Genomic DNA, 27857 nt, shown 5'->3' with positions numbered 1-27857 from the left:
AGGGAAAGAACTGGAGGAGGAGAAGCGGCCACGTAGCGGGCGTCCTGCGGCCGACGTCGCGATGGGTCTTCGGGACATTACGTGTCGAAACATCAAGGGCGGGATAGTACGGACGCGTACCTGCGGCCCTCCTATGTGGTGCCTCCATGCCCCCAACCCTCGGGCCCACGCCTCCGACCGCCGACCCACCATGGAGAATAAAAGGTTTAAAGAGGTAAAACGGAAAAAAGAAAAAAAAAAGAAAAAGGAAAAAAGAACACCCTCTCGCATTTTACCCACCACTTGATCGCCAGTTACGAATCATAACCACGCTAAAAGAAAGGGAAATATGGCAAACGCTTGGTTGGTTAGTTTTTACTTTGATCGGGACGGAACGAGGGTTCCCCCTTTTTCCCATTCTCCGCTCCTATAAGTGTTTTTGAGGATGCCTCAGGAGGAACGATTAAGGAAAGAGGGGGTTTCGTGCTTCCGAGTCGTCTGCCCGATCGCAGGAGGGCGACCCCAATCCAGTGCTTTTGCCATTTCTGGTGAGATTCTTGGCCGCTGTCCTTGCCCTCCTCATACCGATCCGCTTCGTTATGGATGGTTATTTGCTGGGTGGGGAGGATCTTGGCGCAGGTAAGCGGGTGGGACGAGTACGATGGTGAGGGGGAAGACGCAGATGAAGCGGATAGAGAACGCGACTAGCCGGCAGGTGACTTTCTCCAAGCGGAGGAATGGGCTGCTGAAGAAGGCCTTCGAGCTGTCGGTGCTTTGCGACGCCGAGATCGCCCTTATCATCTTCTCCGCTCGGGGGAAGCTCTACGAGTTCGCCAGCTCCAGGTGCTCCTCCTCCTCCCCCTCTTTCTTCTCGTCATCTTTGATATGCCCGCTCGTCACGTTCATCCTTTCTTGCTGATGTTTGTTATTCTTTTTTGTTTTCTCTTTGACTTTATGATATTGTCACGCTATGATTTGATCGATGAATACTTCGTTTCTTGCTCGTGATCGACCTCGGTAACCTGCATCTGCTTCGAGCTTCAGGCCTCGGTTGTGTGAACCCTAGTAGCTATTTTATTCATCGTTGATGATCGGATGCCCCTATTTCAAGACATCTCAGATTTCAGTTCCTTCGCTGTTCTTTCCTCATCGATCTTGCTTTGTTCGACTGAAACTTTGTTAGCATATCGATTTCCTCTTCTCCATCCAATGATACCCTAAATTTTTCTTCTTCTCCGTTGTTCAATTTGCTTCGCACGCTTGTTGGACGAATCTCTTCTATTATCATTGCTTTGAGTAATGGTAAAGTTATCTTCTTGGTGAAGTACGTACGCACGTACGTACTCTCTTCTGTTTGAATTGTTCACTTCGGTTGGACTCAAACCTCTTTTTCCTTTGCATAAAAAGCTTTATCAAATACTCCTACCAGTACATAAAATAGTGAAACGATAGTGACTCGGTGCATTACTATGTAATAGTTAAGACTTCCTATCTAAACTACGGACATGAGAACCGAGGAAAGTAGGGGACAATAAGAAATCAGGACTTAATGGTGGAGCAAGAGAAGGACTCGTACTGTGGCTTAGGAGAAGGTAGTTTTCTCTTAGTTAATTACTTATTAATATGTAGTGCGGTTTGTTGGAGGCACATACGCATAGGTCATTCATTTTAGGTCCTATCTTAGCGTACATTGGTACTAGTATCCTCGGATCAGATAAAGGTGATTATTTATCGTATATAGTTTTAGCTAAGTCTCCCAATTGCATTCCTTACGATGCAGTTCCTTTACATGGAGAATTATCATATGACCATACTTTGTATAGGAATCAAATTTAATTTGTTCAAGGCAATTCTTCTACAAAGACATCTATTTCATACCTCGGATCAGATAAAGGTGATTATTTATCGTATATAGTTTTAGCTGAAGTCTCCCAATTGCATTCCTTACGATGCAGTTCCTTAACATGGAGAATTATCATATGACCATACTTCGTATAGGAATCAAGTTTAATTTGTTCGAGGCAATTCTTCTACAAAGACATCTATTTCATACATCGGATCAGATAAAGGTGATTATTTATAGTATATAGTTTTAGCTGAAGTCTCCCAATTGCATTCCTTACGATGCAGTTCCTTTACATGGAGAATTGTCATATGACCATACTTTGTATAGGAATCAAGTTTAATTTGTTCAAGGCAATTCTTCTACAAAGACATCTATTTCATTACTGTACGAAATAATGATTTTTATATCTGAGGGCAAACGCAAAGTACTGGTGAGTGATTTACACTTCAATCATGATATGATTGAGGATGTTTGACATGATATACTCGGATAGTTCAATACAGTTTAGGTAACATAAGATCACCTCTATTATATATTCTTAGAATATATGGTATGTATTGACTTGCTTAGAACACAATATTACTTCAGCATTAAAATGTACTAAATCAATTTTTTTTTTCCAATTTCATCATAAAGATCATTAGTATGTATCTATCTGTTAAGAAGATTTAAAGATCTGTTTAGCATCTTGAGGACACCTGTGTACTACTGTAGAATGTAGGTATCTTCCTAGTTATTACTATATATCAATAGATACTTGGATAGAATATTTACATAAGGTAGGCAATAAGCATAGTTACATGGGTTGGCAAACACAGTAATTCTATAACTTTTTAACTCATTAAAATTAATTTTGTAGCATTTGATCCTTGAAGCGTTTTCCATTAAGTTGGATATGGATCCATATTTTTATGGGTGAAAAAGACTATGCTACTGAAAAAATAATAAAGGGTATGAACAATAATAAAGCACAAATCCAAAAATAACAGAAAGAAAATTTATGTGATTCAATATCCTTGCCTCTTATATACTAACTGAAACTTAAGCTCTTCGTTATGTGTGAATAATAATAAATTCAAGATAAAAAATATTTAAATCAACCTAAAACTGAGTCTAAAATCTTTTGTACTTCCACTTTTACAAATATGAAAAAAATTCATTCAACTTTACTATATCTATTAGAGAAAATCCTAGCGCTCAAAATATTTTTTTTCATATTATATCTTGATATCTTAACGTACATAAGATATTTATAGAATAATAAATTCTTGTTTCCAATATTTCTTTTTCTTTAAGCAGAAGTTTTTCCAAATTTGAATGCCTTTTCAACCAAGTTTATCCTCCATTTTTTTTAGTAAAGATATTATTATTTTTAAAAAAAAAGTATCAATACCAACAATATATAAAATAGGATGAGATTAACATATGGAATAATAGTTGAAAACATATATAAAATGCAAGAAATATGCATAACGAGTTGATTGCAATTGTCAAATTTGTAGTACAGTATCTGACACATTGACAGCTAACATATTTTGTGATAGAAGGTGTGGTGCACCTTTTCCAGTTTGAAATTAGGCTTGGATATTTTAAATCCTATTATATTAGCGTAGAGAATGATGGTTAAGTACCATAGATATGGCATCATTGCTGCATTTTCTTGAAAATCCATATATTAGATAATTGTTAGTGATAGCCTTCTAGCTACAGTCTCATTAAAAATATAGAAAATATCCTTTTCAAAATAGCATAACATATGATAAAAAAAATGATGGTGATGCACGAGAAAGGCATTAACTTTTTTGACCCTAAGGACATTTAGTTGACCTTGTTCTACAACAAAACAGGGAAGACTGGAACCATATTATTGTGATATAAAGATGCCCTTTTTAAGTTTTGGGTAATATAGTGGTGCTAAATGGTATAGTTAATTATGATATTTCCAATAAAAGATAAATCTTCAGTCTATATGCATTTGGCTGACTTCATTCTATTACATATGAAAAGGATAACTCCATTTGCATGTTGGCGTGGTTAATTCCATTGAAATAATGTGAAACTTGAATTAGCTTTCTAGATGGTGATTTTCTTTCTACCTATTTTCCATTTTTCTCTTGAAAAGACGTGCCATGTTTTTGAGAATGGTAGATTGTTGGCTTCTCCCTTGTGTGGTGTAGATTTAGCAAAATACATGCCTCTTATTATCTAAGATAAAGCATTGGACCATTCAGAGAACGAAAAAGCACAATGATAGCAAATTCAAACACAAACTAGTTTGAAAGACGAAAGACATTGGACCATTCTTCTAACTAACATATCTTGGTTGAGAAGTTGATTCACGTGTGTCCAAGGTGGGGTGGCTCCAAGAACATTAGACTTTATGCAGTTGGATTCAGATAGTTTGACAATGATGGACGTTACATGGTAGGCTATTCTTGGAAAAAGATAGAAAGGTAGAGACAAATCTTGGACTCCTTCAGGGTCTTACAAACTCGCATGGATAAAGATCATCGTCTCGTACCACTCCAAGAAAAAAAACTCTTGATTCAGTCAAGAGTGGATGATCTAATCCTTGATCGCTTTACCAGAAGAATCATGAGATATTCCTTACACCAGAAGAATGATGGGAATTCTCTTAAGATTTTCAATAAGTAGATTTTGCCAACATATTCTTCATCAGATTTTTATATTTGTTGAATTAGAAGACATGATATTGTTGTTCCAGATTCATTTTTCACATTTCTGTAGATGACTTGTGTAAACTCAATTAGAAGACATATCATCGATTCAGTATTTTGAATGTCCTTGCAATTCAAGTTCTGTATTAAAGTTGTCATTTCTTGGATTTCGCAGTATGCAAGAGATAATTGAGCGTTATAAAGCACATGCAAAAGAAAGTACCAGCAGCAGTGCCATAGATCATGAGAATCAGGTATGCTTTAATTGCCGTCATTTATAGATATGATATCGATTGTAATCAGGTCTAAGAAAATTGATCCATTAACTTTGTTGAGCTTCAATACAAAATACTTGGACTACATCCAATAGATTATTATAAGTTAATGTAAGTTTTAACACACTTTTGATATCAGACTAGAGGTATTACAATCTCTCTCATTTGTGTTTGATGTCATCGTCAAATCTCAGCATAGTCCATAATTAGATGTTAGCATGACACATGTGAGGTATCGCGTAGTATAGTTTTTCAAAAGGCACTCAGGCAGAGTGAGGCGAGACTCGAGTACCTCACAACACCTCGAGGCAAGGCATTTCAATGAAGCGTCGTTTAGGCACATGCCTGGCACTAGGTGCCTCTGGCAATCGCTTGAGCCAAATCAGGTTGACTTCAAGCCTAGGTTCAATGATACGAGTAAGTTGGTTTCAATCAACTCAGTTAATATCACTTACCCTAACACCTCACCCCGTCTTCCCCTCCACACACTCGACCTAGTGAAAGAAACTAGAAGCGAAACCCTACCACTCGTCTATCACCTTCGTAGGCTCTGTCCGCTTCATCCGTCGATTTCAACAATCTTGCAACCTCATCCGTTGCCTTCGTTTGCATCGTCCATCACCTTCGTATGCTCCGTCCACTTTGTCTACCATCGTCGGCAACCTCGTTCTCTACCTTCATTCGCTTTGTTCACTATTGCAGCTTTGTCCACTTCTCTATCATCTTAGTCATCTCTTCTCATTTTATAGGTAATATTTTCATCCATTAACTTGCTGCACCATATCGAGGTGTTGCAATGTTATTCTATTAGAAGTTAGAACCTAGGAGTTTGTGGTCGATTAACTTGCTGCCACAGAATTAGAACCCTTTGTTACACTCTTACCATAGTGAGATCGATTAACCTACTACATCATTTTTTACTTTTATGATCATATTTAATTATCTATTAATCATAATTTATATTTTTAAAATTTTAGTATTTGGGAAGGCCTTGCTTTGCTTGAGCGGGTGCTTACACGAGCACCTAACACCTCAAGCATTTTGGGACCTTGAAGCCTTTAGGTATCCAACACTTTTAAAAACACTAGTCTAATGGCAGTTTCATATCATGACATACTTTATAGTCTCGTCCACGGGTAGTCCTTTCCAATTTGAGCCTCTCATCATCTCTTAATATTAGCTTAGCTCATATATCAATTATCACCATTAGATGATTTAATGGAATTGACTCATTAACTTCATTGACAATGAATGATTGATCCAAAATGCCTAATCCCAAAATAACGGTAGTACACTTGCCAGACTTTTATAAATCAATCTAAGTTTTTTCCTACTAATGTGAAATAAATCCGACTATTATGCTTTAACTCTCTTTTGTTGAAGGCTTTTGTTAAAGGGCATTTGCTGTTCAGTGGAGAATTTATGAGAGTGAATATAGAGATAAGGAGAGGAGAATGGGAGAATTCTGATGGCAGTTATTTGAGCAAAGGATTCGAGATTCTGTTTAGAAGATGATCCAAGGCATACTTGATTTTTAGTATTATGCATTCTGTGAAATCTCCATGAGTCCATATTCTTATGGTTCTCCACGCCTCTTATGATCACTTTCCTAGTACTGTGATGTCAACACTCTATTTGGATTTACAGCATTGGATAGAAAAGGGAGATGCTGATAACAGAAGAGAACTTTTTGCGGGAAAAGCTCTTATAAGTAGAGATTTGTCAGAAAACTTTGTGCAGCGAACTTGAAACTTTTGATTGTTTCAAGCCACTGGGATTTCGCCTGTTAGACAATGCATAACTTCCTCTTAGAGAGAGGAAGAAATATACAGATATACTAGAAGAACTTTGTTGTTGTTGTTGTTGTATGCTAGAAGAACTATAGTAACCTGTTGAATATGGTTTCTGACGGGGCCGTAATACTTTCTATATCATGTTCTCTACGAATTAATTTCTTGACAGGGTCTCTTATTCAGAAATGGTTTATATATTATTTGTGCTTAATCAAAATGGCTTTTCTGTTTTGTAGTGAGCCCATGATTCTGAAGTCCATAATTTTTTCCTGTATAAAATTCTAAAACTTAGTTGTTCTGATCGAAGCCATCTAGGTACGAAGCTGCAAGCTTGTTAAAGAAAATTGAACATCTTGAAACCTTTAAAAGGTTAGATTATATCTGCTACTCATGCTCCTTTTTCGGTTCATCACAAGGATAATATTTTCATACTTAAATTTTGATGAATTTGGGGTTATAAAGCTAACCATATGCTGCAGGAAGATCTTAGGTGAAAATTTAGAGTCATGTTCTATCGAAGAACTGCATGAATTGGAGAGCAAGCTAGAACATGGCCTACGCAGAATCAGAGGAAAGAAGGTGAGCCATCATGGAAATTATTTTTCGAGAACATCACTGAACTAACTGTTTTTACATGTCTTGTCGTCAGCAACAATTACTAGAGGAGCAGCTCGCACAGCTTCAGCAGAAGGTGCTGCGTCTGTTCTGCCAAATCATATTTATGTTGTCTTTTGCTCGTATATCTTTTAGTATTATCTTACTGTAGATGTTAAATCAAATCAGGAGAACACCCTCGTGGAGGAGAACACGTTACTTCGTGAAAAGGTATACCTAAGCAAACTCTTGTGAATAGCACAGCACATCCAAGTGTGATTCCAAATAATTTGATTAATGACGTAATTACACAAAATGAGATGATATTCTTCTACTACCACTCCGAATGAATGATGTGTCATAAAATACATTTACTGAAAGCATTTCCGGGGTTTTGAAATGTCGGCTGACATTCTATTTTTGATGTTTGAACTGCAAGTTACAACCTAATCTACCATCTGAGGCTGCCAATAAAGTTGTTTTAGATGACATTCCTGGTGAGCATACCGAGGTTGACGTTGAGACAGAGCTTTGCATTGGATGTCCAGGAAGAGGAAAGACAAACGGCATCTTGCAAGGTTGATTCCCAGTGTTCTGACCCAATGCAGGATATGTATTTGTTGCCACTGACAATAAGTGACAGTGCAGTTTCCTCTGGAAAAGGACAACAAAATCCAGAAATATTTTCTGTTTGGTTGTTATTTTAAAGCTGGAATAAGGTCAGAGAAAAAGATGAGAATTAGTTCTGAAAAAGATGTGCTACTTTTCCAGAGCCAGCATTGCAACGCAAAGTCTACCAGCGTAGTGAAGAAAAAGGATCAGGTACCAGCACGGCGGAGCCTTTTCTTCCCATCTGCTATAGTTTTGTTTCCTGCGTATGTAATAAGAACTAGAAATAAGCTTAGAAAAAAAGTAGATGTAGCTCATCCATATATAAAAAGGATGAAGGTGACTGACTGCTCTCTTTCGGGAGGCAGCCAATGGAAGGTCGTGCATACTACCTGTTGGAAATTGGAACTCTTGTTGACTATCGATATGGAATGGAGCATGCTCGCAATGCAGGAGAAATAGTAACACTAGCAGATTGAATTAAACACTGAATTAAGTCACATGACGATGATGTCCTGCGTAGACTGTGGGGCAGAGGAAACGCCGTGCAAGTGCCTGAGTTGGTGAAAAATCCAAGCACTAAACTTGAACAGGATGATAAAGGGGGTCGTCTTTTGCACGGCACGGAAGGGGGAATCAAATTCAGCTGAACCTTCTGACTTCAATAATAAAAATTAAGATGAAGAAAGAATTATAGTATAGGAAAATGTTTATTGAGCCATTAGAGACCACATTATACAACTATATCATTAATTTCCAACATAATCCCGTTTACTGAGAGGATGGGCGAAAGTGGCTTAAAAGATGAAATCTCTACGTTTGCTGCACAAGGAAAGATGAAGGTGACAATTCATGGAAAAGATTAGTTATTGTCATTCCCAACATATGAATGGGGAGACATCAATGGCGCAAGATGACAGTATCCGTGTGACACATCCCTCAGTGTACGGGCAGCGGCGAGGACCCGTCAGAGTACGGGCAGTCGTAAGGCCAAGGAAGCACGACAACCAAAAGAAATGTATCCCTCAAACCTAGTGCAATGTGATTGGGTGCCGCTCATCGACAGTGGGGCGCATCCATACAAACAACAATAATAAATAATAAATGCATAAGTCAACATCGATTATATAATTTTTTTTAATTATTTAAACTTATAAAAAAAACAATTTATATTTAATTAATTTTAAAATACTTAAATGTTTATTTATAATTTTTTATCACTTTTCATACCACTTACATTAATTATTTTATCTCTTTTAATTATTATATTCAAATATATATCCATAAAATTTTCAATAAATTTTTCCCATAACTAATTATTCATAAATAAAAATATTTATTTCTTATTTCTTATAATAACTCCACACAATCATCTTAATATTCTCATCTAAACAATATAAATATTATATATATATATTTTCAACTACTTCAATTATTAGCTTATTATTATTTGTCTCCACATCTACATATATAAAAACTCAGATTAACCACTTTTCAATATGATAGAATACATCTTGAAAACTCTAAGAATTAAGGAACAAGATTTGGAACATAGGCAAGCAAAAAGAAGAAAAAAAAACAAGGGTAATATAGTTAGTCATATGAGTGAGTACACTTTTCCTTGATATCAAATGAAGCACAGGTCATTTAAAAATCATAGAGAAGGTTTTCCATCTAGTTTCAGACAAGCTGTGAACTGGAGTTGTTTCTGCATCCAGTTTTAAGATCACATCTGAGTCCACTGCCCAGCCTTGTTTTGCAACAGAACCTGAATGATACAAGAATTTCCTAAACCAACTAACCATAACTGGAGTTAGGCATTGACTTCACGGATAAGCTGAATTCTGTGAGCTGTCCAACCCTCAAGTCTGGATATCTGGAAGAAAAAAGAAAATTACATAATTAAATCATTAATAATCTTGAGCCGAAAAGGATATTATGACATTTTATCCAATGATTCGAAGACGAAACTATTGATCATGATGAAGCAAAACAACAAAAACTAAATTGAACCCTGAAAGACCAAAAGATCGTAGAGCTAACTTTACGAAATGAAAAAGGCATCTTGCTGAGTGACCAAAGGAAAACACAGCATATATAGCAAACAGATCATGTCGATGAAGAATCAAATGCTTTCAGGAAGTTAAGGGGAAACAAGCAATCAAAACACAGAGCCCATATAGCAAAGAGATCATGTTGATGAAGAATCAAATGCTTTCAGGAAGTTGAGGGTAAACAAGCAATTATATAAAACCCTGATTAGTGTTCTAAAATTGACTTCATGTAAGTGTTACAGATAAATGAGCCAATGAAAGATTGGGTTCACCAAATTTACATGACATGAAAGGTCACTTATATGATGTAAGCTTTCTCCACATTTCATGTTCAACAAGCAGAATACTTGCATTCACTTTTCTCCAACCAGAAAGAGACAGTTTTAACCACATTGTTCGTTCTTCAAGTCCCGACACCAGAGTTATTATTGGCTGGTTAATTTTATAACAATTTTGCTAGGATATTCAATAAAAATGGAACTCTCCAAGTTTGTTGACAACTGCTGAAGGGGATTAATTACAAATTTCAAAGGTATACATAATGGTTGGTAACAACTGGTATCTGATGATGGCCTTACCCCCCGCCCCCCCCCCCCCCCCCCCCCCCTCTAGCTATCACATACCGAGATATGACAAGTACGATGAATGTTTTATTTGGCATTTCAATGAAATGATGCCTCCTTAATCACAAAGTCTACACATCTAAGACAAAAGCACATATTTATCCACCACTAATTCAGAAAAAGTAAATTTTAAGACACTATGATGAATGATCATTGTCAGCAACAGACTTCAATAATCAACAATACAGAAGCTGATCCATGGTACTCTTCTAGCATCACATCAGCTTGGCTGGCTAAAGGACATCCTTATGCACCAGGGTGATGTACAAACCTCAGGCAGCGCAAAACACAATTTTTTGTAAATTAATCAACAATGCATAGACACAAAAGAAGAATGGAAGTAAAGAAAAATCATCCGAGAAACTCAAGTAAAGCATAAGGAAATCATGTTAAATTTTAATCAGTTGCCCTTAATATCTTGCAAATTGCATAATCATTTTCTTGACAGAGAAAATAGAACCTTGTTGCATCAGTAAACATACAAAACAACCACCAAACAACTTTATACAAGTTTCTATGTATTAAAAAACTACATTAGCCTCGAAGGTATCTTTTATAAGGCTAATCTACATAATATCTGTTTACCTGACCGAATCTTCATTGGTTCCTAAATTATGCTGCAAAAACAAGATCCATCAAGCTCATCCTAAAATTCAAGTGAAGGATATGTAGGCTACATCAGCCAAAAAGTTGATTTTTACATTTCTAAAGTTGCAAAATGGATATCGAACAAGGAGGCCGCTATCACAATCTACATTGAGAGATTAAGAGGATGAATGGAAAACCATGTTGCAGAATGCAGCAAAACACAATGATAATATCTGTTGAAACTTGGATCCCACCCGGAAGAGAAACCCTAGGATCTCTAATATCCAATGGTAATATGATCAAACTTTTCTCACAGTTAAGCGCACTTCCAAACCGAAAAAAGGACTCAAAGGTGGACTTCAATTTTAGCCCCATTGTCTGGCCACCAAAGCAGTAGCACTAGAGTGGTTTATACATTGCTAATATTGAGGTCTAAGATAGACTTATATCGTCTGCTTGTTCCGCACACTGCTAGGCTAAACAACCACTGCATCAATAGAAAGCCGATGAAATGACGATGATGAACATCCTCCTTATTAGCAGCAAAGGTTTAACAACAAACTTATCCTCTAACCATACACATCTACATGAACAGCCACATTCCTCGACAGACAACAAAAAAGGGGAAATTTGACTTGGCCTGAACAGGACAGTGGGTATAGAATGTATGTGACCTTCATGAAATCAGATACTATGAGAATTTACCTCTTGCAATCAATTAGACGTCAGGAATTATGGTAGTTAACGATGAATTGCGAAACCTACCATCAATGAGACTCAGATCCTCAGAAGCTGCACCTTGTTGGAGAAGGCGATTCCAACCCAGTCGTGGTGAGCAGCAGACCACTGCAGCTGGTTGATCTCCGCACCTGCCGTGTAGACCAGCATAGGGTCGATCCCTTGTAGCGCCGCAGTGATCGCCGCCTCAGAGGACCCACCCGCCGCAGCGGCAGCGGGCAATTCCCAAATCAAAGCCTGGCCATCGTCCCCCGCGGAGCAAATATGCCGCGAGGCCTGTGGCGCCCACGCGATGGCGTTGACGCTGGCGCGGTGGCGCTGCAGCTCGGCCACGGGGGCAGCAGGGGAGCGGATGTCGAGCACGACAACGCGGTTGCTGTCCATCATGGTGGTGGCCATGTAGCAGCGGTCGACTTTGTTCCAGGCGAGGCGGAGCAGGGGGGTGTCCGGGCGGGGGCTCTCGTACACGATGGTAGAGTGCTCCTTATCACGGAGATCGAAGATGCGAACGGAGCCGTCGGCGGACACGGATGCGAAGACGCCGGCCTGGCCCCACGCGATGTCGTACACCTCCTTGTCGTGGGCGATGAGCTGGGTCTCGATGGCGCATCGCTCGACGTCCCAGATGGTGCAGGTGGTGTCGATGGAGGAGGTGCCGATGCGGCGGGGCTCCTCGTCGTTCCAGTCGAAGGAGGTGAGTGGGGCGCAGTAGCCGCTGGACTTGCTGTTGTCGAGGACGGAGCGGAGCTCTGCGGTTTCAGGCCCGAGGTGCCACAGACGGAGGGAATCGGAAGCGGACGCGAGGAGCGGGGGGAGGGGACTGGGGTGAAACATGAGCTTGGTGGGGGGGTAAGGGTGATCGAAGGAGAGGGCAGGGTCGGGGCGGAAGGCGAGGGCGTCCTCGTCGAAGGCCACCACGTCGACGCGGTTACCGTACTCCTCGACGAAGGAGCCGAGGGCGAGGCGAGGAGAGGCGGCCGCGACGGCGGAGCAGGAAGAGGCGACCGCGAAAGGGGAAGGCGAGAAGGCCATGGCATAGACGGGGTGGGGCAAGTCGAAGGTGAAGGCGTTAGGGTTGAGCGGAGATTCCTGGGTGGAACTCTCCATTTCCTCCTGCTGCTGCTGTTGCTGCGCCTTGTTTCTGCCGGACGGGGCGTTAGAGGAGATCATCGCCATTTATAGTTGGTTAGACTCGGAAGGAATCCACACAGTGGAGGCTCGCCGTTGCCAAACAGTCAAAGGGAAACACAAATCTCCATGTGCGCACAGAACAGGAACAGAGAGAGAGAGAGAGAGAGAGAGAGAGAGAGACGAGGGAGGGGGAAGAAGAGGAAGCACTGCAGTGTTCTTTAACCTTTTTATTATTTTGTTTTGTGCTCTCAATCACAGAAAGGGTTAACAGAGTGTGACGGGAGGGCGGGGGTCCGCCATTGAGGGCGCAGAGCGCAGCTTTAGACGTACAGGTACTGGCGGAGCACTGTATCACACTGGTCGCTTAAAGGAAACCACGTGGGCTGAACGATTCAACGCATGCGGAAGAAACCTACGCACAGATGGAGGACGATTCGGTAGGGAATTGAGAATTCGACGTCCATTATCAGCATTGCACTCGATTTCAATTATGCCGTCGAGTTGACTGCAGCACCCACTGACGAGCTCTCGCTGCCTTTGATACCCAAAGCCGATCGAAATATGTCTTGGTTATAAGTAACTATGTATTATTGCCTTCACGCAGTTTTCACTCAAACTCTTCTTACTGCACAAAACAACTGTTCAAGATTCAGAAAGAAAGACATAAGCTTCTTCTGAGTGCTAAACTACTTGTGCCCATTATAGTGTTTTCTTGTTTCACAAAGATACAGAGGTGAGCTAAGCTTATAAGTTATTCTGAGTGCATAATTAAGATAATTTTATTTTGCTTATAAGATTGTTGTTTAATGTAATAAAAAATTATTTTAATTTTTTTAAGAAATAACAAAGATGAGAATACAAATTGCTTATTATTCCTCCATATAATGCATAATTAAGATGTGGTCTCTGTGTACGGCTTAAATATATTCGTCGCTCAAAAATGAAAGGCAAAATAATACGATGCTTTGGGCGTGTTGAATTTGAATTGCTGAGAAACAAAGCCATGGAGTTGATTGGGTTTCCACAAAATGGCACTACACAAAATGAGTGTAGTGGGCCTTCGTTCAGGGTTGTGGTTGTCAAGCTTGCTAATTTGCCTGGGCCATGGGCTCGTCCTGCCCTTCCCATCTCCGTGCCATCGCTAAAACCTGAGATAGCTTTTGCTGAATAAATCTTTATCTTTTTATATAAGAATGATTTTTATTATTTTACATGAGAATAAATCTTTATCTTCTTATATATACTATGCAAGTATAAATTTTCTAAAAGAATTCTATTAAATCTATGGTTTGAACCACTAATTCATTCGATAAACTAACACTCCCTGGTGTTAACGTTGTGGTTAAATAATTTACGTCATGATGGATATTTAATGGGCCTATTTCACGATATGTGATGATATATTTTAGAATGATAGCTCTTAAGCTTTGAATTTGAGATAAACGATATGTTTTAATACAAGGTTCATCTTATCATCTATAACGATGTATCGATCGATCGTCGATATGGTATGTACCGAGGTACATCGATGTATTGTTTATTGATACACCTAGACGTATCGACGATATAGTAAAATTATAGAAAAAAAACTCGAAAAATATTTTTAAAAAAATAAAAAGTTATATTATGATTTTTTAAGTTAAAAATAAATATAATTTTAGTATAATTTTAGCAAAAATAAATAAAAATAAATAAAAAAATATATTCTTTTTTTTATTTTACGGAGTAACTTTACGATACATTCCATATCTTTTTTCCGTTAATATTGAATTATCTATTGAAGGATATAATTGAATTGTTAGATTATTTATAAATAACTTAAACTTTAATATTCAAATGAATCAAGTAATCAATCGATTGATATATTTGATTTTATTACCAAAAAGAATAATGAGACTCTACGAACAATGGATCGATATCCTCGATCCTATATATTTGTTGGACCCAAGCTTGAAAATGATCTTACAACATATTATACTGATACATTGTATATCATTGGTGTATCGATGTGATGATAATCGTAGTTTGATCATCATGAATTACATGTGTTCGATATAGCTTATAAGACAAGGATGGTTGTGTAATATATTGGTGCCATGAAGAATGTCAAAACTTCTATTTTTTATCATGATCTACTGCTTCATATTATAAGATCAATCACCATACTATTGTTCGAAAAAATATGATCAATTATCACTGTATAGTTATTGGTTACAAGATTCTCTATAATGTGATAGTATGATGAGATTCGATTTGTGTTTATATCGTGTAGATTCTGTCGTATCTGCTCAAAATCAAATATTGCTTTCATGTTCCCATTTCATGTATAAAATTGATCAATATTTTATTGAGCTCTATGATCTAAATCTTAGGTGGTACGTGTAAAATAACACTTATTGGTTCATGCACCACCATCAAATTATATAGACAATACTATCGACTCCTCGATGTTGTTGTCATCATCGATCGAGACATTGTTATTCATGTTGCTATCATATCTCTGGATCGAACGGGTTGTTGAATTTAATTGGAAAGGTATCTTGTCATCCAACTTGATTCTTTTCGATGGACGAATAATTACGACGAACAAAAGAATTTAAAAATCCTTTATTATGATTCAAATAATTAAATTGATCGTTTAAAATAGATAATACCTTTGATCATAGTGGTATTAGATTTCGATCGTTAACAAATGATACACACGGTATCACTAATAATTTTCACATTAATAGAGATACATAAAATTTGGTAAACGAATAATCCAAGTGAATAAAATTTTCACCACTATTGGCGTAATGGCACATTGATGGGCCGTTAAAAGCTCACGACACTACTTGCAACGAACAATCGATACAACATACATTAAGGGGATGTAAATCCTGCCTAATTTCAAACTGCAACGAAGTCCCTAAAATTGCCATCTAAATTGGATGAACCCAAAATTAAATAGAAGTACATGATTTGGAGACATACTACAAGTGTGGATCTATGATATAACAGATAAAAATGGCCATCACTAATGGCTTTCATATAGCTAGCTAGGTGAGTGATAGATTCATAAGAAGGATGCCAGTGATGGTTAGATAACCTAATTTAGTTCGAATCTAACATGTGCAACGAGTCTTTAATTACACCGATGAGGATTTCTATCTTCGATCTAAGTCGATCTATAAAATAAAATATTAAGGTTAGATAGATTTTTGACGTGATCTCTTCGACGTTCAAATTTTTAAAAATAAAAACAACGATGAAAGATTTAACCTCGAGAATCATGCCTCGAAAGTCTTTACATGTGTTCCTTCTTAACCACAAGCAATTAGAAAAAATATTTAGAAAAAAATTGTTTTTTGTTTTGTCAAGATCCGACTTTAGCGGTTTAAACGTTTTATCTTCTTCTAGTGATTGGAATTGGGATGTCGCCTACGATATTATCCCTATCAATTGATTTGGAGGGTCATGCGCAAATGTATATAAGTCCGAGTAAAGCCATTGACACAGCTGTTTCGGGTCAGGATTGCTCACCCGCTTACTGAGCGGTCGGTCGATGTGGACGTGAAGATGATGAAGGGTCGCGTTTCATCAATACACACACACATATTCTTCTGAGACGTAAATTGCACGTAACGAATACAAGCTCAAGATATCTCAGCCCATTCACCGAGAATGCCGCACCTGCAAAGTAAATTGCGGTCGCCGGATGCAAAGGAAGCTTCCGGGAACTTACCCGACGACTTGACTCAGGATGTGTACCCCCAAGTCAAGTCAACGTAATGAATAGTACATGTCAACCCGGGTGTCTTCATCCTCGAAGTTCTTACATTTCGTGGATCAACTTGGTCCAAAGTAGAAAGTTGTGCCTCTCGGTGATCAGCATGCAGCCTATGAATAGGACATGTCAACCCGAGTGTCTTCATCCTCAGAGTTCTAACATTTCGTGGAACAACTTGCTCCGACGAAGAAAGGTGTGCCTCTCGGTGATCGGCATGCAGCCTTACCTTGCTCGGGATGAGGCCAATCTATTCTAAGCACCGAGTTGACTTGACTCCACCTCTCGACACTTGGGATGACAACGTGTGTGTGCATGTTCATCTACTTGGCCAACTGGTGACACGTAAAGATGAGATCAAACAGGTTGTACGAATCAAACGCGATGCATTAGAAAAAATGAATCCGTGTTAGTTGGATGCTCGTAAGGCGCAATAAATATTGAACGAGCGCCGTCAAGCCGGCTTGAAGTCCACGATGGGCAATTAAAATTGTCCGTGACATGAGAAAGTGCGGACGAACTCACGCCCTTCCAGCACGGCAGAAGAACGGAGACAATGGGCTTTAGTCGATCCAACAAAGATCGACTAAAATCCAACTCGATCTAGCGTCACTTCTTATCTCATTGGATACTTTTGTCAATTCAACACATCATCAATCGAGCATCATGTTTACATTAGCATCAACCTAATATCATCTCGAATACTCTATCAATCTGATCAGATTTATTTTGTCTCGTTAACATGAGATGCACTCCAAGTAATGGTTTAATAGACCTCCTTACAATACGAGGAGTACTTGATTAGCTTGATTAGTCCGGCATAAAAAGTAAACAAGATTAAAATTGATTTATAAGGATTTAATAAATATATTATTATTATGTTTATTTAAATATTTAGATCAAATTACTTTTACTTTCTAATCGTTTGAATTCACTTAATGACTTAAAAACATCATATGAGCTTTTGTTGGGTATGCATCACTTTTAACTCCTATTCAGATGCTTACTATAGGCTCAGAACGATTGAACTCAAGTTAGTCGAAACTTTTTTATATGTCGGATAACCATAATTCATGATAACATTAATTTATATAAATATAGCTTGAAATCTCTATTCAACTACAATCCATAGTACATCCTCTAAATATCTACAAGGATGATAATTGGATGTGTGGGAAGGGAGAAAAGCTTCCAAAATAAAAAGAAATCGCTTCGAACAATAATAAAAAAATATATTCGAAAAATGATGTAAGATAATATTTTTTGACAACTCTCATGGTTATTCGTAGAAAAAATCAAAATTTTTATCATGTGAATAAATTATAAGATCACTGAGTTATTCATATTCAAACACAAATCGCCTTGTATATCCTCTCATATAAATCTAAAAATAAAATTTTTTTTTTCTCCGTCAGACACAATAAAAAGAGAAACATAGGAACATCAAAATATTTATTGTTTTTCCCACTAGAACCTAAATATACATTAGATATTTATAGGATAACTAAATCTTATTTTTTTTTAATGAGACTATGATTTTTTTAAATCTTTATAAAACAATTAGACTCTAAAAACTTTAAAATATTTATTAATGTTGTCTGACGCATACTGCATTTACCGGTGTGGGTGACATCCACCGCAGACGCCTTCAGTCACAATGCTGAACGTGAACCGATCAATTTTCCCGATCGTTCTCCGACCGCAATTGGCGCGACACCGACCCAACTAAAGTTGACTTCGACGAGTCTTTTTGGCTCGGCATGACAGTGGCACTTCTACCGCTGGTGACGTCGTCGTCGTGTATTTTAAAGGCCAAAAATGACGGAATATTATGATGTCAATTAAGACCATAAAGAAGTTATTAATGGTCTCCAACTCACTGTTTTTTAGTCTTCACTTATCGTCTCATCTCACCACATCAATTATCGATATGTAATTTTTATTTAGAATATAGATGGATCATTGAGACTTTTATGGAGAGTAGGATGGAGGGATTGCTTTCCTATCATTTTCTTTTCGAATTAAAAAATGACAGATTTTTTATTAGGAATTTTTAACGAATCTTATAATAATTTATTTTATTTTTTTTTGTAATTATCAAAAAAAAAAAATCGAGACTCTCTTTTATTATTGACCACAAGACCAACGCCATCCTTTGAATAGTTCCATTGGTGCAATGTATCCTTATAATATATCACCCTCATTTGCAACCTCGACCTTCCTCGGCTGTCCAAGTATTCTCTCTCTCTCTCTCTCTCTCTAGATCTGTGCCTCCCTTCCATGGCCGACCAACTTCTCTCCACCGCTCCTGACTACCATAGCCTCCCGGAGAACTACATCCGGCCGGAGGATCAAAGACCTGTTCTCGCTGAAGTCGTCAGCGACGCCCACATCCCCGCCATCGATATGGGGGCTCCCGATAGGTCTCACGTTGTCTCTCAAATCGGCCATGCCTGCCGATCTTACGGCTTCTTCCAGGTCTCTTCCCACACACATACATACAGCACAGGATTCTACCGTGTTCAGACTTGGGAGTGCGCTGTATGATTACTGGCTTATATTCGTGTATAGGTGGTGAACCATGGAGTGCCAGTTGAGCTGATGCTGAGGTTGCTGGTGGTCGCTCGAGAATTTTTCCACCTCCCTCCGACGGAGAAGGCCAAGCTCTACTCGGATGATCCAACCAAGAAGGTAAGGCTGTCAACGAGCTCCAACATCCGGAAGGAGACGATCCGTAATTGGCGAGACTATCTTCGTCTCCATTGCTACCCTCTCGAGGAGTACGTGCCGGAGTGGCCTTGTGATCCTTCTTCCTTCAAGTGAGAACTAAGATTAATTGAGTGTTCTCCTCCTCCTGCTCTGTCCTCTCTTCTTCCTCAAATGTGCATGACGTGCTCTATGGGCTTAGTACTTTACTCTCATCTAAGAACTTTCACCAACAACAGTTGAAGTATTATCAATTTAATACACCCTAAAGTTGCGATGACTTTATATTGTTCTTTGGCAGGGAAGTCGTCAGCGCGTACTGCAAGGAAGTCCGTCAACTGGGCCTTCGTCTCCTGGAAGCAATATCTCTGAGCTTAGGTCTGGAGGAGGACTGCTTGGTGAAGGCGCTGGGCGAGCAAGGACAGCACATGGCCATAAACTACTACCCCAGGTGCCCGCAGCCGCAGCTCACATACGGTCTGCCAGCCCACACGGATCCGAATGCTCTCACAATTCTACTGCCGGATCCGGACGTGGCTGGCTTGCAGGTTCTTAAAGATGGCCGATGGATCGCCGTAGATCCCCTTGCCCACGCATTTGTCATCAACATCGGCGATCAGCTACAGGTGACCACCCTTGGCTTGCTGATGATCCATATATTCTTGCGTTGCCATTAGCTTTAATGGTTATGTCATTGCAGGCGTTGACCAATGGTAAGTACAAGAGTGTTTTGCACCGAGCTGTGGTAAACCCAGAGAAGGAAAGGATATCGGTGGCATCATTTCTCTGTCCGTGTAACTATGCAATCATCAGCCCTCCAGAGAGGCTCATCAGCGAGGGATCTCCGGCCATGTACAGGAGCTACACTTATGAGGAGTACTACAAGAAGTTTTGGAGCAGGAACTTGGATGAGGAGCCCTGCTTAGAGCTGTTCCAAAGCTAATTGTACAAACGAAGGCACAGCCGAAACCAAATAAAAGTATATTTTGAAAGATCATAAATTAATATTTTATATTTTAAATAAGATTAGATAAAGTCTTAGATATAAGAAATTGTTAGTTTAAAATATATTTTACTATTTGAGAATGGTTTGCACTTGCATATGATCCCTTCTTTCCTTATATTTTACTATCAGAGCTATAAAGGTGGAAATCTATATTTTAAGATCTCTTTGGTGAAGAAGATAATCTTTTTTTACTATGAAAAATTATAGTCAAGTTAGGTGGATTGAAAGACTTATTTGGAGTTTTGTCTTAGGAGAAGATGTATGGGATGTGGTTGGTGGCAATGCAATAACATCACTAGATGATCCAGATAGATACGCCATGAAGAGATGTAAGACTTTAAAAGCAAAAGCTAAATTTGTATAAAAAGATTTATTTATCATGATCTCTTTGAACACATTATTCATTGCAAATCACAAAGATTTGGATTACTCTTGATACATTATTCAACAAAAAGAATATCACTCGGCTTTAATATTTAGAGAATGATTTGATAAATAATATCCAAAGTTATCTCTTAATTTCTCAATATTTTTTTAAGATTAAAAATTTATGTCAAGAGATATCACTCTTAGATCCATATTAGCCTATTTCTTATGCACAAATAAAATGTTATATTATTCATGATCTTCGAAAATAATATATTCCTTATGTTACATTTATCCAAAGATGGGTTTAACAATCATTTGTAGTAGAGTTAGAAAATCTTTTTGTTTCTCGGGAATCCCTAACTCCTCAAATAGTAAGAGTTTCTACTTCAGGGGAGATGAAGATACCCTTTTTATAAATAATAAAAAGGATAATGATAATAATAAAAAAGAAGAAAAATGATGCTAACAACAAGCAAGAGTCTTCTTCGAACAATGGTTTAAATAGAAAGAAAATTAAGTATTATAGGTGTGACAAGTTAGGCCATATCAAGAAAAACCATCGTGTGAAGATTAAAGAAGAAAATATTACAAATAAAAAAGATAATTCTAATGCTACTGATAAAGATTAAGGCAAATACTTTATGGCTGAAACTATCGAGACAATGATATCTATTAATTCTGAAAATGACTGGATTGGTGATTCAGAATGTGGTCATCATCTTATTGGTGATGATAACAAATTCATAAATCTTCATCAATATGAAGATAATGATGTAATTATCACAACAAATAATACTGTTCACCAAGTAAAAAAGGACGATGTTATCATAATCTCAAATAAAGATAATGATCATATTATGTTGAAGAGTATGTACCATGTTCCAAGTACGAAGAAAAATATCTTCTCTTTTGCAAACGTAGTTGATGCTGAAAATTATATTCTTTTTTGTCTTAATAAAATCAAGTTTCTTCGTAATATAAAAGAATTAAATACAGGTATAATACAGGTAAAAGGTCAAAGATTTATATATTTTGTCAACATCAACCTCTTATATTAATAAGATGAGTAAAAATGATGCATCAATCTAGCTCGCTAGACTTAGTCATATATTTTTTTTAATTGAATATTATAATGCAAAAAAGTTTAGTAAATGGTCTTTCAATTTGTGAAGGGTATCAATATGATAAAGTACATAGATAACCTTTTGATAGAATACTTTCACGATATAAATTTCTTTTGGAGCTTATTCATAGTAATATAATGGGTCATACTCAAACACTATCTTATTCAAACTCTCATTATATGTTTCTCTTTATTGATGATTTTATAATGTTCACTTGGATGTATTTTGTGACGGAAAAATCAAAAGTTCTTTTAAAATTTCAAAAGTTCAAATTAACAGTTGAAAGTGCACTTAAAAGAATAATTAAAAGATTGTGTATTGTTAATGGCAGAGATAGATTCTTCTTTGTTTGCAAAGAGTATAACATCAAAAGATAACTTATATGTGCGCATACATCACAACAAAATGATATTATTGAATGAAAGATTCCACATATCGTGGAGATTTATAAATATTAGCTTCATACAAAGAATTTACCTAAAGCCTTAGGGGCAGAATGCATGACATATGCTCTTCTTAGTCTAATCAATCTGAATTCTCCATATAAGCTCATGTTTGGTGAGAAATCAAATGTTAAACATTTCAAAGTATTTAATTTTTCGTACTATGTTTACATACCAAAATTAAAGAGAAGTAAGCTTGATGCTAAGGTTAAAAAATGTGTCTTTATTAACTATGATAAAATGAAGAAATATTAGAAATGCATGGATCCACAAACACATAGGTATGTGATATCTCAAAGTGTTGTGTTTGATAAAATTTCTTATTATTATCTTTCATAAGTAATTTTTTTTAAAAAATATCAATCATAATAGTGAAAATGATACATGTTCAAAGCTTGTGGTTAAGATTCTTTTGTCATCTAAAGCTCGTATGAATTTTGGCTGATCTTCTTTGTTATCTTTATCTACTCTTGTTATTTTTTTATCACTAATGATAGAGCAAAGTGATAAAGGGAATAATGATGTTCATAAAGAGAAAATTCTAACATTGAGAAGATAAAAAAAAATAATTGTCAAACTAGCATGTTACAAAGATGGAGACACCGCAAACATGTCACTATTTATTTTTAGAATCGATCTTGAGCTTATTTGTTTTGATAAAGCCAAAGATATTAAAGTGTGGAAGGATGTAACGAAGAAATGAATGCTCTTTGTAAAAATAAAACTTGGGATCTTATATCAAAGTGTTGTTGGTTTCTGTAAGGAATTTGATGCTATTATGAAATTCGATCGTCACGTGGATATTGTGTTTTCTACATAAATTCTAGTTAAATATTTCAGTGGTCTTCCATCTAATAAGTTTGGATCAGGCTCTGGATCAAGAGGTATTCTCGATGGTGCTAGAAATTTTTGAATATAGCAACTTGATTTAGGTAGATTTCCGGGCAGTATAAGAAATGATCTGGATGGTAACATTCACATGCACTCTGGAGAACATTTTGATCGATCTTCTATTGGTGATCCTATACTTGGTGGTAGTTATAGGCGTGACCTTACATATTAAGTCGAGACTTATCTTCAAAAGTATACTTTAAGGGAGAGTGTTAAGAAGTTAAAGTATATTTTGGAAGATCATATATTAATATTTTATATTTTAAATGAGATTAGATAGAGTTTTATGGATAAAAAATTCTTAGTTTAAAATATGTTTTAGAAGATTTCAAATAAGATTAGATAGAGTTGTAGAGATTAGGGACTCTTGTATTTTACAACTATAAATAGGTGGTATCTATACGTAGATCAATTCAAACCTTAAGTATTTAAGTCAAGTTTAAGAGTCTTTTAAGTTTTTTTTTTTTTTTTTTTTTGAGAAGTTTAGTATCTTGTTACTACTATTTGAGAAAGGATTGTACTACTACTCACTTTCTTCATAATCTATGTTACTTAATCATTTGATTGTCCAATAAATGAGAACAACTATCTTGAAAAAAGCAGGAAAATTGTTTCAAACATGAGAGTTATCTAATGGTGCTGTCCTCAATTGGCCTTTGTGTTGGGCTGGCAGCCCACAAATTCAGCCCATAGTGGGCTTGGGTAGCCCACAGCTCACCCCCTCTTAATCTAACCCTAATTAACATTAGGGGGGTGTGGTGGCTGCGTTTTGGAGGCAGAAAAAAGCATAAATAGGGCAGCAACGTGGGAGAAGAAAACAGTCACGGGATTTCAAAGAAAAAGAGGAAAACAAGGCAGAAAAGGAAGAGAAAGAAAGGAAAGAAGACAAGGACAACACAGAGAGCCTGTTCTCAATCATCTAGTAGTGTTCTCATCTCAGGTTAGATCTGTGATTACTTGGGGAGGTTTTAGATATTATAGGCAGTGACGTGATCCTTGTATCCCAATTATTCTCTAGTGATTGTTGCTAGGGTTTAGGGCAAGAGATTGAGATTTGTATATTCATTATTCTCATAGTGGATTATCTCTAGTTTGCCTCGTGATTTTTACCCTTCACAATGAAAGGGTTTTCCACTTATATCTTGGTGTTCTATTTGATTGTGGTTCCATTTAATTCTGCTGCGTATTATGGTCTTCTAATATTTATTCATATACAAAGGTTATTCCCGTTTATATCCCCATCACTTTGAACATCATATACAATTTAATATGCTTTGATGTGAGGTGGGTCTTTCGGATCATCGCATTCCTTCATTTCGTGGTCGCAAGCCGCAACCATTCAACTTGAACTGGACTGTCGCATGGGTTGCAATAGGCTTTCCAAATTGGGCCTCCGAATGACCCATTTCCAAATCCTACACATCTGTTGTCCTTCGAGCACAATACACCGAAAATTATCAGAATAACCTACCGGTTCCTTCAAATTAATGCACAATATGAACCATTCATTTGATGGGAGTAGACCCTAATATGAGACATGTTCACTATGAAATCTTTACAATAAGTCTTTTGTTATAACATCTTACCTCTAATCTCAATCATACCCTATATGTATGATTAAGGCAGGATATTATTTTTTAGTTCTTTTACCGCTATCAATGCGAGTATAACAGAAAAATAAATAATTTTAAAAATAATAATACTAATTTATTAAGTAAAATGATATAATTCTCTTTGTACATAGTAATTTTAATACATGTACATAATTATAACCAAATAAAAAAAATACTCATACAATATATTCAAAAGTAATAAACAAACAAATGCTCATATGTCATCGTTCATATATGTGGCCTGCACATACTGACTTCTCAACCTAATCACTTAGGTGAGATACTAGTATCTTTATCCGTAAAATTTTATGTAAAGAAGAATGTATTATTTTATGTTATAATATTTCAAAATCATTCATAGAATATATTTAAGAGTAAACTCGTCTTCTTACGACTTCTTTAACAAACATAACCCTATAATAATACCACATATGCAAAATAAAAATATAACATTAAGAACTGAGTCCATCTGACTTTTAAATTAAATATAACAAGGGAAGAATTAAGTTTTATTTATTTCAACCTACAATAGAGCTAGGGTTTCTAACCTCCATAAGAATGAACAAAAGAATGACTAAAGAATAAAAGGGTCATGAGTTATCAAATTGGTAATGAAGATGAGATCAAAATAAGATAGAAATACTTACGATGTTAGCTTGAGGTCTAGGTTCAATCCCATTTGACCTTATTTTAATTTTTTTCCTTCTTTTACTAATATAATTATAAGGTTATAGAAACTTCAATTATGTCTAATTTGGTTTTACATATATGATGTTTTTTTTATCTAAACTAATCTTTTAATTTCACTTATGCATTTCAACAATTTTAGTATAACATTTTTTTTATTTATATTTTTTTAATCTTTTACTACTCTAGCCATGCTTAAGTAGCTTATTCTCTTTGATATTAAAACTTAAACTTTCTTACTTTAATTATGTTTAAACTCATTCATAAACTCACTTAAGGTTAATTATAGTTTAGTCATCACTTCTAGTTACTATATCCATGTTTATTATCATAATTTAATCTCATACTCATATTCACTAGCATACTTAAACTCGTTACACTTTACTATAAAATATGTTTAAAGCAAGTAATAATTTTTATGTATGTTGAACCAATATTTTATAGAATATTGAAAATAATATTTTTAGAAATCATGCACTTCAAATTCAAAAACACAAAACATAAACACATCATTTATTATATTTATAAAGCATACACATCACAAATTATATACTAACTGTGGATAATATAGATATATATTATTTATGTTTTTATTCATATGTTAATTATAACTTAATATATGTGAGACTACTCTAATCTACAATTTATTTTTCATTGATTTGACTTTTTCTGAACATTAGCCATTTTTCATTGATTTTATTTTCTTATGAACACTCAGCAAACCACCATCTCAAAAAAAAAAAAAAGACCCTATTATAGAAGTCAGTATGATTAGGCTCACAGCACAAGTTCCCTTAATATGGCCTGGATTTAGCAGATCATTAATCTTGCATTGACCATTTAGCACTGAACACACACATAGTTTAGTTGTCAGCTTTTCAAACCCATGGAACATGCATTGAGGAGTCGCACACATCTGAAAAGAACACTGCACTGCAGCTGAGCTGTTTGCAAGCAATCTTTGTGCGGTAGACTTGCTTTCTAGTGCGCTCGGAGAAGACCAAAGTCAGGCCTCCTAATTCCACAATCTAAAAACAGCTTTCAGCTCCCCATTTGGAGATTCTAAGATCTATGACTATAGATCAAATCAAGACTAATCCTCAAGATGTTGCCCACCACCAAAGCCACAACCTCATCTTTCTTCCTTTTCTGCTCGACTTCCATCACTCACAGTCCTTTTTATATTCTGATGAAGTCCACTTCCATCAATCACAGTCGTGGTGAGGCTTCTCCAATGACTGCTGAACTCTTGCAAGCAACTCTAGCTTACTCTCCAAAGACACTGTGCAGAGATGAGAAATTATATTGATCTAATTCATGATGAACTGTTTAGAAGGTCTCCTATCTTTAGCTTTTGTTTAACTCTAACGAAGTCTCTCTCAAAGAATAGAATGATCGAAGATAGCTGGTATTACCATGAAGACCTTATATGTTTTGACACAAATTAATAGAATAATAAGCTGGTTTTGTATCCGAACATAGTTTACTTGATGAATCTTGAGCTTTAGTTTTCTGGAGAAGAGAAATCTGATAATGAGGTGTTCATTTTTGTCTTGTTTTCTGCAAAGAACAAGTAATGGAAAAGATGTTTTCCAAGGATAAATTCTCTTTGATAACGTCATCATCAATCTAACTCATCCTTGAGGGGGGCTCGGTACACCTACGCTTGAGGCCCTTTCCTTATACCAAGTGAATGCATGGGCTGCCTCACTTCCCACCCTTTTGCATGCTGCGCTGTGTGTGTGAGCTGTTTCTCATCCTCCATCTCAGTCCCGAAGTCCACAGAGGTGCCCATGCTGCATACCATCATCTTCTACTTTTGTCCCATGCCAAAAGCATCCACAGTGGGCAACGCAGCAGAGGAAGTGAAGGCTGTGGTACGCCCAACTCCTCAGAGGTCCGGGCCCATGGCATACCCTCCCTTTCTTCCCCACAATTACTCTTCCACTGCAACCCTGTCTCCTCTGTCCTTACTCTACACCACACTCTCAATCTTCAAACGCCCCTAGTCATGCAGATGGGTATGATCTAATGCTCGATGACCTGCGCGCTTGCATGAGGGGTTCCACACGGATCAACTTTGCACCGTTTGCCATTGCATTGTTCAGAGAAAACCATAAAGAATACTTCAATTTCCTAAAGATACGTTGCTGCAAAAAGGTCCAAGTAAAGAAGGGTGCAATCTCACAATGCATAGAGAAGCTCAACGTGGTCCCATGCAGTGCCCGGGTTTGTATCTATGGGCACGCACAATCTACTTTACAGCCGAAATATATCATTCTTTGTATCTAACAGATAAATGTTGAGAGCGACAACTCACGAGTTCCACTTGTCTCTCCAAAAG

The 27857-nt window shown here is 36.9% G+C and overlaps 3 protein-coding genes across 4 annotated transcripts; 2 read left to right on the top strand and 1 right to left on the bottom strand.

Moving 5' to 3' along the window:
- The first annotated feature begins 390 nt into the window (after window positions 1–390).
- LOC135673466 (MADS-box transcription factor 50-like) lies at window positions 391–8201 on the top strand. 2 transcript variants are annotated; one of them, XM_065182451.1, is made up of 8 exons: window positions 391–527; window positions 619–822; window positions 4679–4757; window positions 6879–6940; window positions 7051–7150; window positions 7221–7262; window positions 7355–7396; window positions 7605–8201. In XM_065182451.1, exons 2-8 carry the CDS (start codon window positions 641–643, stop codon window positions 7746–7748), a joined length of 651 nt encoding a protein of 216 aa, XP_065038523.1. In that variant the 5' UTR covers window positions 391–527; window positions 619–640; the 3' UTR covers window positions 7749–8201. The 2 variants fall into 2 exon arrangements, with proteins under 2 accessions (XP_065038523.1, XP_065038524.1); XM_065182452.1 differs by having other exon boundaries at window positions 402–527; window positions 606–822.
- Window positions 8202–9340: 1139 nt separating this feature from the next.
- LOC103984657 (protein TRANSPARENT TESTA GLABRA 1) lies at window positions 9341–13102 on the bottom strand. Its single transcript, XM_009402205.3, has 2 exons — window positions 11805–13102; window positions 9341–9650 (listed from the first exon to the last, which is right to left on the bottom strand). The coding sequence occupies exon 1, from the start codon at window positions 12951–12953 to the stop codon at window positions 11817–11819; it is 1137 nt and encodes a 378-aa protein (XP_009400480.2). The 5' UTR covers window positions 12954–13102; the 3' UTR covers window positions 9341–9650; window positions 11805–11816.
- Window positions 13103–18881: 5779 nt separating this feature from the next.
- On the top strand, window positions 18882–20483 carry LOC135673464 (flavanone 3-dioxygenase 2-like). The gene is made up of 4 exons (XM_065182450.1): window positions 18882–19152; window positions 19246–19493; window positions 19682–20006; window positions 20081–20483. Exons 1-4 carry the CDS (start codon window positions 18955–18957, stop codon window positions 20321–20323), a joined length of 1014 nt encoding a protein of 337 aa, XP_065038522.1. The 5' UTR covers window positions 18882–18954; the 3' UTR covers window positions 20324–20483.
- Window positions 20484–27857: the final 7374 nt, after the last annotated feature.

This window comes from Musa acuminata, chromosome BXJ1-5 (assembly GCF_036884655.1).
Source record: "Musa acuminata AAA Group cultivar baxijiao chromosome BXJ1-5, Cavendish_Baxijiao_AAA, whole genome shotgun sequence".
Classification (NCBI taxonomy): domain Eukaryota; kingdom Viridiplantae; phylum Streptophyta; class Magnoliopsida; order Zingiberales; family Musaceae; genus Musa; species Musa acuminata.
Note: the sequence above shows the minus strand (reverse complement) of the source record. Positions and strands in the feature narration are given on the sequence as shown.